Raw genomic sequence first — 14,132 nt, forward strand, 5'->3', positions numbered from 1 at the left:
AGGAGGAATTGCTTTTATGATTAAATCCTAAATAGATTTCTTTGCTGCTCTTCAGAGGTAGCTAGTCTTGGCAAGTATCTCAGGGTTTTCACTGGACACACTGATGTTGATCCAGCAGTAATACAATTCATTAATAATGTTAAAATCAGTCATTTATAGCATACAGCTTTTCATTTTTATTGTTCATTGATTTTTTTGCCTTTTCATTCAACTTTTAGCAGTCTTTTAATTCTCTAGACTCTGGATTTATCTCATAGGATTTGAATTTGCTAGTGTAGTATAATAATGTTTTGGACAGAAAAGCATGCAGAAATCTACCAAAGTAGATTTCTAGAATCTATTTTCTGAGGTCTGTATTAGGAAGCGTTAAAATTTGCATTTCAGCTTAAAAAGTTAATGCTTTTGCACATTGAGATGAAAAGAAAAATAAATTACAAAAGCGGTTAAATCGAAAGATGTGTAGTGTTGATTCGGGAGCTCAGTTTTGCTTCAAGTCTTGCATAAAACCATCATATGCTAATAACTCTTGGCAGCAATACTGGTCACCAGACTTGGAGAGAAGTACTTTGCTGTGGTTGCAGAATTCTACTAGATTGTGATCACAAAGGGATATTTTTAAATCTCCTCTAATTTTTTTTTATTTTATTTTGGGGGAGGTTTTTTTTCATGGCTTTTATTTGCTTTATATCCATGAAATTTTGTCAAAGATTGTCTCTTCATGCATCTTCAGGAATTTCATTGCTGATTCAGTGAATGTAGGTATCAGATTTTTTCTGTGTAGGTTCTCAGCCAGTAAGGAAAGGCAGTAGAACAGACCAAAGGTAATATAATTGCTTAGGAAAAACATAATATTTGAAAAGTCACAGCAATCCTGATATTGTTCTCATAAGGAACTTATGCAAATTTTGATTTTGAGTGATATTGATAACTCTTAACTGTGTTATTCTGATTCTTACTTTACACATTGTCTATGTTAATGAGTAATATCTCACGCTTTCTTTATGCTAATTCTTTCTGTCTTCAAAAGACATTTAGTCTTCATTGTTGGTGTGGCACAGAAGGCCTCTAGTAAACTTTCTTTTGTGTCTGGTTTTCCAGTTTGAAGCTGCCTGGGTGCTGACAAATATTGCCTCGGGAAATTCCCTTCAGACTCGAATAGTGATCCAAGCAGGAGCCGTCCCCATATTCATAGAGCTGCTGAGTTCAGAGTTTGAAGATGTACAGGAACAGGTAAAGATTAAGAAGGGTGTTGGGGTTTTTGTGTGTATGGGTGGTGGTTTGTGGGGTTTGGGGTTTTTGTTTGTTTAGGTTGCTTTGTGGTGGTTTTGGTTTTTTCCTTTCTCACAAAGGAACAAGGATATTCTGTAAGAAAGCCTTTAGAGGAAATGTAGTGTTTGGTAGTTTTGCACAACAGTCCCTTTCTGCCTAGTATGCGTTAAAATGTCTAAGCAAGTATTGTATTTTTCTTTTTCTGGAAATTATATTTGACAGCAGTTAATGGGATAATGCATTTTGATCTCTATGTGGTTAAATTTTTTTCTGCATGTTGAGGAATTCAAGAAGCCTTGTTTAAAAAATTGCTTTTGGGATGGAAAGTTCATGCTTGTTTCTCCTGAAGATAAAGCAGGAATGGAAATTATAGTTTCCCTACCTTCCTTACAGAGTAGCTGAATATTCTTTAAGGCTCAAAGGGGTCAGTGTAAAGCAAACATTTGACTCAATAATTTCCGCATGAGGTCTGTTACTTATATTTGAACAAGGATGTATTTCAGACATATAATCTCTCTTTGAAGATTTAGGATGATGAAACATTAATCATGTTAACTAGTACATTTTCAGTTACTCTTAATCCTAACTTTAAAGTATGTATCTTTACTGTACAAATTTGACTAGCTTTGGCTCCCGCTATTTGATTTTGTTTCATTGTCTACTCAATTGGTAAGCTCTCTGTTTCTTCCTATAGCTACTTATAGACCATAGCTTAAGCTTTTCTTGAGCAAATGAAATTAAGCTCTGAATTCTCATTATGAAGGTTTTTCTGTGGTGGTTGGTTTGGTTTTTGGTGACCGTTTTCTGAACGTTTCTTTGTTTCAGTATCTTTTTGTGGTGGTGAAATTAGTGCTGTTCCAGCAATACTGTTTGCAGAGACAGTACCTCATTTTCATTTCTACTTGATACTTTGGTGTGTAAATATCCAAGATGTCTTTGTGGACTCTTTGCCACAGAAGCTGACTGCGAGCTCAGGTTAAGCTGATTATCCAATATGATCCATTATTCTTTTCAGAGTCACTGACTTCCAGGGTTCGGTTCTCCATCCTGTAAGTGTGACTTCTGTTCCCTGTTCTAGATGTCTGACCTTGCACTTGGCTGTATTGAGATGCATGATTGGAGGAGTCCCGACGCATAAGCATTGGACTGCTTTGTGTAACTTGCCTGTTTCTCTTATAGCTGACTCCAGAATGTACCACCTATACTCAAGGTTGCCTGACATTTTCCGCAAGACAATCCATTTTTTAATTTTTTCAGTTGCTTACAACTTTCTAGTTCTTCCACTGTGCAACTTCCCATTTTAGTGGCCTATCTCAGGCTGGATTATTTTGGAAAAGTTTTTTTTTTTAAGAGACATTCAATTCAGGTGCTTGTAAAAATTATATTAGAGGAAATAAGGTTTGGTTTTGATTGTTTGGTTTTCTTTTTTGGTCCATTTTTGTAACTTTCCTTGAGGAAATGAGTATTTGTTGTTGTAGAAACTAGAAATGTGATAGGGAGCTTGCCAAAATGACAGATACATGCCATGTTCTGCCCATGTGAAAATCCACCAGACTTCTCTATATAAAGCTTTTTAGAGTTTGGGTTTTTTGGGATTGAAACTGGTTGCGTTACTTTCCAAAATCAACCATCACTTACACAATGCTGTTCCTTCAGTATAATTGTTGCATTGAGGCTACTCCATTTTTTTTGCTCCTAGTGATTGTCTGTGTAAGAGCCAACTTGGTTTTTTTATTAGGTTGCTGTTATCATCCCTGCTGATGTTCAGAGAGCAGGTGGGAAGTGTGAACCTGTTCAGAATGAGTTGTGCAGCCTTCAGCCTTAAGATGTGTGAATTAACAGAAGAGCTTAGGGGCCACAGTTAAGTAGTTTATGTGTCTTCTTCCCCCTCTGCCTCCTAGTAAAGTGCTGACAATGTTAAAATTCAGATTGCAGGCAGAGTGGGTTATAATCACCGGAAAATATTTTTCTATGCAATTCAGGTGCTGAATCCATGATCCCTTTGTTACCAGTAAGTCTCTAAATACCAGTTACAACTCGCTCTGTAGTAAGCTGTAGCAAAGGAAAATACACCACTGCAAAGTGATACTTATACCTTTTCATGGTGGGTTTCTGTGCAGCAGGACTGGAGGTTGCAGCCCTGCTCACAGCTGACTTTGAGTTTAATGCAGGTCAGCATGAAAGAAATTCTGTCGTTCCCGAGAGCTTTGAAAAAAACCCAAACACTTCACCATCTATTAAAACAAAAATTAAAAGCATTAAGCACTTAAATATTAGCTCTTGTACTGCATTACAGGATAGCTTTAGTACACAATTGCATAGTATTTTTCCAGATGACTCTCATTTAGTATATATACAGATTGTTGCCCTGGTAACAAATCAGCAGGTAGTAAAAGAGAGTATTATTTGTCACATTCTGGCCCTGTTTGTTAAAGTGTGAACACATTGTAGTGAATAAAGGAGAGAAAAGGGAAGAGATTCTTACGATTAAGGGAATTGCAGGTTTCACAGATAAATGTATCTACTGCTTAGTGGCTGATGCTGGACACCTTGCTTATATCAGTTTTCAGTAAGCAGATACTAGTTCTGTGGTTTTTGAATGCTCAGTGTGAAATATTTGCATTTTATTTTGTAGTTGAGGACAACTCAGCATTTTTGCAAGTGACTTTTGTAGTTCGATCTGTGTTTTGAGCAGATCTGGGCTTTTCAGGCTGGATTTCTGAAACTGGAAGATACTTGGCCTTAATTTTCTCCAGTGTAAAATGGTGGTTCTTACCTTCTCTCACAGTAGTACCGTGACGATTATTATTTGCAAGCAACTCTTGCTACATTTGTAATGAATTACAAAAATACAGGAAAATACAGAAAATATAACTATGTGTTCAGGACAGATAGGCCAGAAGTTAGCCCTGCAACTGTATAGTAAAGAATTAAGAGAAAATGAAATATTGAAGGCTGCATTTAGTAAGCCATTCTTTGTGCTAAGTAGGGTAGTAATTCTGTAGAAGGAAATGTCAGTGATAATACAATTTTGAATAGGTATCATAGCACCAATTTAAAAAAAATATTATTTTAATTTGACTTATTGGATAATTATTATCCACTGTTCTAGTTTTACAGTGAGTAAGTCTTAAAGACTTACACTGTTAATTTTTCTTATTTCAAACTTCCCGTAGCAGTGGCTCAGGAACAAATACCAAATTACCTTATCTGATCGTTATTTTTCAAATTCATTTTAATCTAATGTGTTTCTTTTGCATATGCCAGTATCTGAGTCTAGTGTGATTCGTAATGGTTTTAAAGAAAACTGAGAGAATCTTTATATTTATTAAGCAACATATATCTTAATGATTAATGGTTTTAAAGAAAACTGTGAGAGAATTTTTATAACTATATTTATTAAGCAACATATATCTTAATGAAATTGTATCTTGCGTCTTTTTACAAGATCTGTTTCCCATTAAGCTATGCAGGCTGACATTTAATTACCCTACCATCCTTTAATTCTTCTCTTTAATTATTTGCATTGTATATTAGTCTTTCTCAGAAATTCCCTGTGATCACTGTTCAAACCATTTGGCATCCATTTTTCCCACCAAAGAAGCTGAGTTCTATGACAGAAGCTACATCTCTATTATAAATGAAAAGCTCTTTAGCTACATCTGTTTTGTTTGTTTCTGGTTTTGGTGTACGTTGTTTTAGATTTAGTCAGTGGCATATGTCGTAACCTTCTTCTACTTAATCCAATTCTTAATTCCAAAAGACATCTAGAAATGTAGAAATGCCAGCCTGAAATTATTTATATTGAAGTACTCCATCAAAGCCCTTCAGACACGCTTAAGGTGGTTCTAGGTTCAGCAGTGTTCCAGCTGCTCTTCTCTCTTGGATGCCCTTGCTGAAGTGTTTAAAACTCAGGTGTCAACTTCAGTTTCCTTGATGAACGTTGAATTTCCTTCAAAAACCACGCAAGGTTAATTACCCTACCATCCTTTAATTCTTCTCTTTCATTATTTGCATTGTATATTAGTCTTTCTCAGAAATTCCCTGTGATCACTGTTCAAACCATTTGGCATCCATTTTTCCCACCAAAGAAGCTGAGTTCTATGACAGAAGCTACATCTCTATTATAAATGAAAAACTCTTTGACTACATCTGTTTAGTTTATTTCTGGTTTTGGTGTACTGTTGTTTTAGATTTAGTCAGTGGCATACATTGTCACCTTCTTCTACTTATTCCAATTTTTAATTCCAAGAGACATCTAGAAATGTAGAAATGCCAGCCTGGCTCTTTAGCTACATCTGTTTTGTTTGTTTCTGGTTTTGGTGTACGTTGTTTTAGATTTAGTCAGTGGCATATGTCGTAACCTTCTTCTACTTAATCCAATTCTTAATTCCAAAAGACATCTAGAAATGTAGAAATGCCAGCCTGAAATTATTTATATTGAAGTACTCCATCAAAGCCCTTCAGACATGCTTCAGGTTGATCTAGCTTCAGCAGTGTTCCAGCTGCTCTTCTCTCTTGGGTGCCCTTGCTGATGTATTTAAAACTCAGGTGTCAACTTCAGTTTCCTTGATGAATGTTGAATTTCCTTCAAAAACCACGCAAGGCATTACGCTCCCTGAGACAGCTGAGATCCTCTCACAGTGACATATATGTGTCATTGTGCTCTGCTGGACAGCCGGTGGCAGAAGCATTCCCAGCTGCCCTGTTCTCCTTTGGGAACATTTGTGTTTTCATCTGAAGCAACCAAGGTGTTTTTTCCTTGGGTGCCCTTGCTGATGTATTTAAAACTCAGGTGTCAACTTCAGTTTCCTTGATGAATGTTGAATTTCCTTCAAAAACCACGCAAGGCATTACGCTCCCTGAGACAGCTGAGATCCTCTCACAGTGACATATATGTGTCATTGTGCTCTGCTGGACAGCCGGTGGCAGAAGCATTCCCAGCTGCCTTGTTCTCCTTTGGCAACGTTTGTGGTTTCATCTGAAGCAACCAAGGTGTTTTTTCCTCAGTGTTTTTCTATTTCTAGTCATATTGCTGTTCTTTTTGGTAACCATCATTTGTTTGGCAGAGATGACCCGTGAGTCTGGTGTCCAAGTTCTGCTTGGCTTTTACATCAGCAGTTCTGCTAACTAGGTCATAGTAATCAAAATTGGGGAAAACATTCGAGGCATGAATATGAGCCGCTTTCTCTGTTCGCGTGGATGAGATGTGAGATCGGAACTGTGATCACCCCAGCCACTGAAAGAAAGGTATTTTCTGTGTTGGGGCATAGTAAAAGTTATCTCCTAGGAATTTGCCCTTGTTGTATCCTTCCTTGTGCCTGTTAATCCAATCACACTTGTATGCAAGCTAATCTTCGCTCTTCATCCCAGCATTAGCTCCATTCCCCAAGTCGACAGCCAAAAATAAAGTGTTGATTCTCACTTCATAGTATTTCTTCTCTAACAAGAGGCACAGATTCTAAGCACTGTTGGTGGTTGGTTTAGCACTTGCTTTATGTATCTGAAGACCTGATGAAATAATGGCTGAGAGCCTTCAGAATCCAGGGGGAAGTGGAGGGCTCCTGGAAAGCACAAGGACTATTCACAGAAGGCACCATATGGCTCAACAGTACTCTAGAAAACTTGTCCTTTACTGTTGCTAACTACTGAAGTTGTCTAGCACTGCAAGAAAAAACACTGTAGTTTAATAACAAGTAAAATGAACTGGAGACCTGCAACAATCCCTGCTCCACTATGGCAATAAATGGGAATTTATACAGGTGTATTATTGATGCTGTCAATTGACAAGGTGGCATTTTCATTTTCAGTTTACCCACAACTTTGCTACCTAAGATGTTGGTTAAAAAGCCATACTACAAATCTTAAAATTAGAGGTTTTCATCTTCAGGTCTGGTTGTGGCTATTGGAAAGTACTGAAATCGGATTTTTTAAAAAGTAAAATATTATTTTAATTTCATGAACTCTGACATTTACTGGAATTCAATATCCTTTTACCTCTGCAACTGTCCAGAAAAGAAGATGAAAATATTTGGGATGTGTAGAATGAAGGCAAAATGTTATGGCAAGCAAGCCATTAGCATCTTAGAGGAATGCACAAAAGGAGCAATGGAAATCATTGAGCATTATCGTAAAATGTTATGGCAATCAAGCCATTAGCATCTTCAGGAATGCAGAAAAGGAGCAATGGAAATCATTGAGCATTATTCAGAGAAACTCGGAAGACATTTGTCATTATTCACATGTCCTCTGTGGGAGCCATGATGAAGCTTTGTATTTATAGCAGTGTCTGATGAGAAGAGTTTAAATGAGCTTTGACTTACGTTGCTCGCTTATCTGAAGAGATGAAATAATTCCTTAAGGAAAGACATCTTCCTTGTTGAATGAAACTGTGCATATTTTCAAAGATATTTCAGTTTCTCGCCGTCTTGTGTACTACCAATCATTAGTGTCATAAGGATTTTTTGCAATATCCTCGCTTACCAGGTCCTGTGATATCAGGCTACTCAGCCAGACTTCTCTTGCTGTAAGAAAATCAAGAGTGGGAAAGCAGCAGAGATGCTGTTTGACTTCTCTGGTCAGACTTTTTGATGTGAGATTTGCTGTTGCAAAGCCAGTCTGTCATTTAGGGTCAGAATGGATTCCTGGATTAAGTGATTATCACCGTTGTCAACCCTAAAAATAGGTATTACTATAATAGCAGAAACAAAGTCCACAGACAAGAGAAATATAGCTGCCAGGGGTGTCTTAACATGTGTAGGGGTGTCCAGGCAAGGAGATCGTATCTTCAGACAAAGTTACCCACATATTCAAATAAAAGGAAATTACTACAAGTTCTAACTTTCCCCCCTAAACATTTTTAAAAGATCCACAAGCTTATTTAGAACTGGATAAAATCTTTGATTTTTTCCTCATGCGTTTCATTGCTGCAGAAATACAAGCATTTCAGTGAGCTATGAGCATGGCTTCTCACAGTTCTAATACAAAAGACATTTTGCAGGAGTTGGCACATGTTCTCTCTTAAGTTAAATTTTTCCAGTAGCCACCTTGTCTGTCTTGAGTCTGTGAGGCTGCCAGACCCAAGGTTACACTTTTATTTCAGGCAAACCATTGCCACAACAGTTGTAAAATAATAAGAATGGGAATGAAAAATAAGATTTCTTGGTCTAGATCAATGTAAGGGGAGTACCACAGAAGAGTAATTGCTGTGCTGTTTCGCAGCAAAGGTGGGTATAATCTGATGCCTTCTCTCTGTGGCTGACGGCAGGAGCCTGGAGAACAGTAGCAGAACAAAACAAACTAATCCTTCCCCAGAATAGTCTTCTAGTCTCTTAACAACTTGTAGTTTAGGGACTTTTGATCTATTGATCAATCTATTTATGGTGTTACTAGTAATACTGGTACAGGGGAGGAGACTTTGTGTCTGGCAAACCGACCTCTGTATCTATGTTTTGTATATACATTTTTTAACTGTATTAATTCTGCAGATATTTGCTAGTGTTTTGGGCCCTCTAGAGTGTTTGGAGGAGTTTTTTGAAGTAGCATCTTTTTGCCACCTTTTAAAAACATATCACAGGAGAAATCTAATGTAATAAATCAATTGACTTCCTACTGATAATGAATAAATAAGCTTATTTCAGATTCTCTTAGAATTTCCTTAAGGTAGCGAATTTGGCTTATTCTGTCAGTTTTTTAGAGGTGTAATTTATTTCCAGCAGAGATAAAGAAAAATACGTTTATTTTGTGGGGGAAACTTAACTGTTTTCAGTTGGAGAAAGAGTTATGCACTGTTATACATTTTACTGCCAATAAATGCATAGTGTTCGACTGAGGAGAAATTTAGGGAAGACACTCAGCTGCTGTCGGTGGTAAATCAGATTGCTTTTGTCCTCGATGTGCAGTACTGGAAGTATTTCCAGTGTTGTGTAGACATGATATGGGTCTTACCAAGTAAGCAGATGCAGGCAGCTATTTGATATGACATTTAGCCCTTTGGTAACTTAAAAGCAAATGTGAGTTTCATACACTTTTTTTTGTGTCACAAAATACTGTCTGTAAATCACATCGCATTTATAAAATGACTTTTATACTTTGTATAGATTTATTTTAATTTTTTTTTCCAGTTATAGCTCTCATACTAGTGGATATAGTGATATCAAAACCAGCACTTGACCCAAACATATAAGCCAAAACCAATCAAATCTTTCATTCTTATTGTATTACAGAAAATGGATTTCATGCTTCTTTAATTATATTCTGGTATTTTAGATCTTTTATTCTCAAAATGAAGGGTTGCAGTAGTACTGATGTCCAAGGGAGAAAATTACCTGTCCTTGCATTATGTCATGCATATATCTTACAGGCAATACTGGTTCTGTCTGTGTAGTTTTCTCTTAAAGAATATATGCCAGTGCCCACCTGAACACTTTGATTCTGAATATTGGTTTATCTTGCATTTAGAGTCTCGTTTTCCTCTACCTTGGTGTCAGCATTCTTAATATGACTGCATAAACAACGCATGCTTTTATGGCTTCTTAGGAAATACTAATATGGGCTGTTCTACAGAACCATTTTTGGGTAGATAGACTTGCTTGACCTGTGCTGTGAACCATCTGGACTTGAACCAACTCTGAACCAGGAGGAGTGTAGAATTAGTCTGTTACTAAGCCTGAGAAGATAAGCTCATCTCTTATGTTGTGGACAGGGCAAGGTTATGTCTGCCTGCAAAGTCTTCGGAGACACGTGTTGACCATTTTGGTATTTTCTTAGGTCTGTGTAAATGTTCCTGAATCATATAATGACCTTGAGTGTATACATGTAATACTCAAACAAGAATGCATTCCCCTTTTCTGTATTGTCCAGGATCTAGCAGTGAGAACAGAATATCTCCCACTCTGATACATACACTGAAGTGGTTGAATTGTGAGAATGAAAGCAATTACTATTGTTTTTCGTTGCAGGCAGTATGGGCTCTTGGCAACATAGCTGGAGACAGCACTATGTGCAGAGACTATGTATTGGACTGTAATATCCTGCCCCCTTTATTGCAGTAAGTCTGTTTTAATACATTTTCCAGACTTTTGTTTGAGTGTCTGATAAGACTGAAGTTTAGCTTTTGCATTGAATATTAATAACTATTTTTTTATTGTGGACTAATCAGACTTTTTAATGGGGGGTCCTGAACTACATTTTGTAATGGAGCTAAAATGGAAACATGTTTAGGAGCAGCTAAGCTGGAACTATTTTATTCTACAGAGTGGGTGGATGTCTGGGCTTATAGACATAGAATAATTTAAGTTGAAAGGCACCTCTGGAGGTCATCTAGTCAAGCCCTCTCTTCATAGCAGGTGAGATCAGATTAGATTGCTCAATTACTTAATCAGTCAAATTTGGAACAGTAAAGGTAGATTCGATAGCCACCTGGGACAACCTGTTGCAGTATTTGACCATTTGAGAAATTCTAAACCTGGTTATACACATTTTCTGAGGATGTTTTTTTCCCCCTCACTAGTTAACATATAAAAGTGTAAAAGTGTGGCTGACAGTCACAAACTAAAAATAGACACTAGACATAAAAATGCTGTTCAGTGAAGAGAGTAGACTCCAAAACTACCTGTACACCCTTCTTCTTAAAGTAATTTTGTCACAGTTCCTGCACCTTTTAGCTTTTAATCTGCCACATCAGTACGTAAGCAATTAAATGAACACACTTTTTCAGTGTAATGGTTATTGTTCTTGTCAGGATACTGGGATGCACATGTCTGGCATGATTTTCCTTGGAATGTATTTTTATAGAAAGAAAAATCTAGCATATTTTGCCCTGTTGTATAATAAAATGTAGGCCTGAATTTACTTTAATGATTCATGCAGTTGACCCTACACAGTTGCCTGGCTTTGATTTTTAAAATCAAAGGTTGGATTTTTTTGTTGGTTTATTTTAGATTGCTTTCAAAACAGAACCGTCTCACTATGACCCGAAATGCTGTATGGGCTCTGTCCAACCTCTGCAGAGGGAAAAATCCTCCTCCAGATTTTGCCAAGGTAAGAGATGTTTGAAAGAAAATGTGTTGTGACGTGGTGGTATCCAAATAAGCAATAAGAGTATTGACACTTAAACTAAATAGAGAAATTGTGAATTACTGCTGAAACAATGCATGGGCTTCTTACAGATGAAGTTTTTGAATGTATTTGGTCCTTTGGACAGACATTCATGATGATTGTTTTAATATTGTTGTCTCCTAGCTTTTTGTTATTGTTCCTGTACTGGAGATGACCATCCCACAGCAGAACAAATCTGTACATCTTGGCTGCTGTAGTGCAAAATATGGCACATCTTAGCAGACACGTATGAATTTAAGTTGCCAGACATTGTACTGTAGAGGCTGAAGAATTCTCATAGTACTTTTCTGCTGACTTGCTTCTCTCTACTTATGTAGCTACAGCCCTGCACAGGAATTCTACCTAGGTCTGAAATTTTCTGATTATTGAATTATGAGATGCCAGTGCCCAGTCCTGTAATGTCACGTAGAAAATTAACTGACATGTTAATAGATCTTCTGGCCCTTTTAATTGCACAATGTTATGTATCTCTTCTTAATGTCTTCCAGGTTTCACCTTGTCTTAGTGTACTTTCCTGGCTGCTCTTTGTCAATGATACAGATGTATTAGCTGATGCTTGCTGGGCTTTGTCCTATTTGTCTGATGGCCCCAATGATAAAATCCAGGCTGTGATTGACGCAGGAGTCTGCAGAAGACTTGTGGAATTGCTGATGTAAGAAATCTCTTCTGAGCAACTATACTGTCCGCTCTTTTCCCTAAAATCAAGGTTCCAGCAATACGAAGTTTAATTAGTTATGCCTTGAAATGTAATAATTTCCAAAAAGCAGGATTTGAGTTTTAATATTACCTGCCTGTGTTCAGCCTTCTCAGTTTGTCACGTGCAACAGAAACAGTGGAACTTTTCATCTGCTAGTCTTGCTATTTCTTAAGAGATTTTTTTCCTGCATCTAACAGCTGCATTTTTGTAAAATTGATAATATATACAGGAATTTTCTCTGTGCTGTTGAGGTCCATGTTATAATTACCTACCAATTAAATTGCCAAAGGATATCAAAGCTACAAGTGTAAGAAATAGCAAAACTTAGTAGAATTGACAGTGACGGGGACTTGAAATGTAAATAATTTCTTAAACCCTTTCTTTAGAAGAATATACGCACACTTGGGTCAGTAAAATGTAGCTGTGGGGGTTAGGGTCAGGGAGTAATTCCTTACTTCACTCTTCCTATTCCAGTCCTGATTTAACAATGATGATGGGGGGGATGCAGTGCAGGGTGGGATGTGTACGATGACAGAAAATGGACAGCTGTGTGGGGACATGGTTGAGTTAAACACACAGCTTCTATCAGTGGTCTTGTCTCATTCTCTGCCTTTATGCACGCTACATTAAATGTGTTTCGTAGCTAAAGCTGATTACTTTTTCCATCCCAAGGATGCCTATACTCTTTCCATCTCATATTTTATTTTTATGCTGATGAATGGTATCTAAAGGCCTAAATATTTAGAAACCCTAGAAAGACTTACCATTAGTTTAAAATTAAAGAGTGTTTTGAATCGAATAAAGTCAGGTTTAGCAGGGAAGCTTTCTCCTGACTGATGGATATAAAGATGGACATGCTTCAGGATGATTAACCCAGATCTTTCCTTGGTAATTTTAGGCACAACGACTACAAAGTTGTGTCTCCTGCCTTACGAGCAGTTGGGAACATCGTCACAGGAGATGATATCCAGACCCAGGTATGGATTCACTTTCTGTTGTGTTGTACTGCAGTTCATCTTTCTGTTAGTTGTGGTAACCTATTCACACAAGCACCTCCTCTTGTTCATTTTGAGGTTTGAAAGCAGAGGATTGATGACACTAGTTCATAGAATCATAGAATGGCTTGGGTTGGAAGGGACATTAAAGATCATCTAGTTCCAACCCCCCTGCCATGGGCAGGGACACCTCCCACTGGAGCAGGTTGCTCAAAGCCCCATCCAGCCTGGCCTTGAACACTTCCAGGGATAGTTGCCTCAAAACATGTGGTGGTTTTCATACTTTTAATGTTCAGTCCTGAACTGCTGGTGATTCTTATATAGCTGTGCCTGGAATTTGTGTATAGCTCTGCAATACCCTTTGAGTTTTTCTCTTCTGGTTTGTTGAAAGCAAATCTGACTCTTAGGCTGAATTTTATGCTGAATGATGTGTCGTGGTAGGACTATTGAAGGAACCTGTTACATTTCATGCTGTTGATTGTTTGTGGTGGATATACCACAAAAGAGTATCTAGTTAGGTTTTGGATGGTATGTAACTGTGCCAGGACCTGTGCTTGGAGAACCAGCAGTAGAAGGCAGTGACTTTCACCACTGTATTGGAATTAAACTGGGAGCCAGGAAACCTTGTGCTTCAGAGGCACTATGTGGTCATCCTGCTGCTTTGGTAGGTTTTGCAAGAGGCATCAGTTCCCAGCAGGTTTTAAAATCTGTGGGAGCAGACAGTCTGTGAATGTGTTACCTGTGATCTACTGGCTGGTGGCAGTCTCTTTTTACATGTAAAGCAGAAGCTCCAGTTAGGGGCATCTGCAGTTCTAAGTTGTATTAAAGTTTCTCCCCCTTCCCTCTGCTTTGTGTGTTCTGACACCCTGCTGTGAGGCTCAGTTGGTAATATGGGGAAAGAAAGTACAGAGTAGGCCGTTGCTTTCAAAACTTTACTAACTCTTGGCCTCCAGCTCTAGTTTACAAACTAAAAAGCAAGCCTGTCTGTTGCAGAGCTGGCTGACGTGCACAACAAAATTGAAGTCACAGGCTCAAAGATGCTTGCTGTGGTG

General features: G+C 37.8%; 1 protein-coding gene across 1 annotated transcript in view; it reads left to right on the forward strand.

Moving 5' to 3' along the window:
- The window catches only part of KPNA1 (karyopherin alpha 1), a 49,674-nt gene that overhangs the window by 18,322 nt on the left and 17,220 nt on the right, over positions 1–14,132 (forward strand). Inside the window, exons 6-10 of the mRNA XM_014957133.1 lie at positions 1,099–1,230; positions 10,230–10,318; positions 11,211–11,310; positions 11,877–12,040; positions 12,984–13,062. Coding sequence (XP_014812619.1) covers positions 1,099–1,230; positions 10,230–10,318; positions 11,211–11,310; positions 11,877–12,040; positions 12,984–13,062 — 564 coding nt within the window. The remainder of the gene's footprint in view (positions 1–1,098; positions 1,231–10,229; positions 10,319–11,210; positions 11,311–11,876; positions 12,041–12,983; positions 13,063–14,132) is intronic.

This window comes from Calidris pugnax, unplaced genomic scaffold (assembly GCF_001431845.1).
Source record: "Calidris pugnax isolate Ruff unplaced genomic scaffold, ASM143184v1 scaffold225, whole genome shotgun sequence".
Classification (NCBI taxonomy): domain Eukaryota; kingdom Metazoa; phylum Chordata; class Aves; order Charadriiformes; family Scolopacidae; genus Calidris; species Calidris pugnax.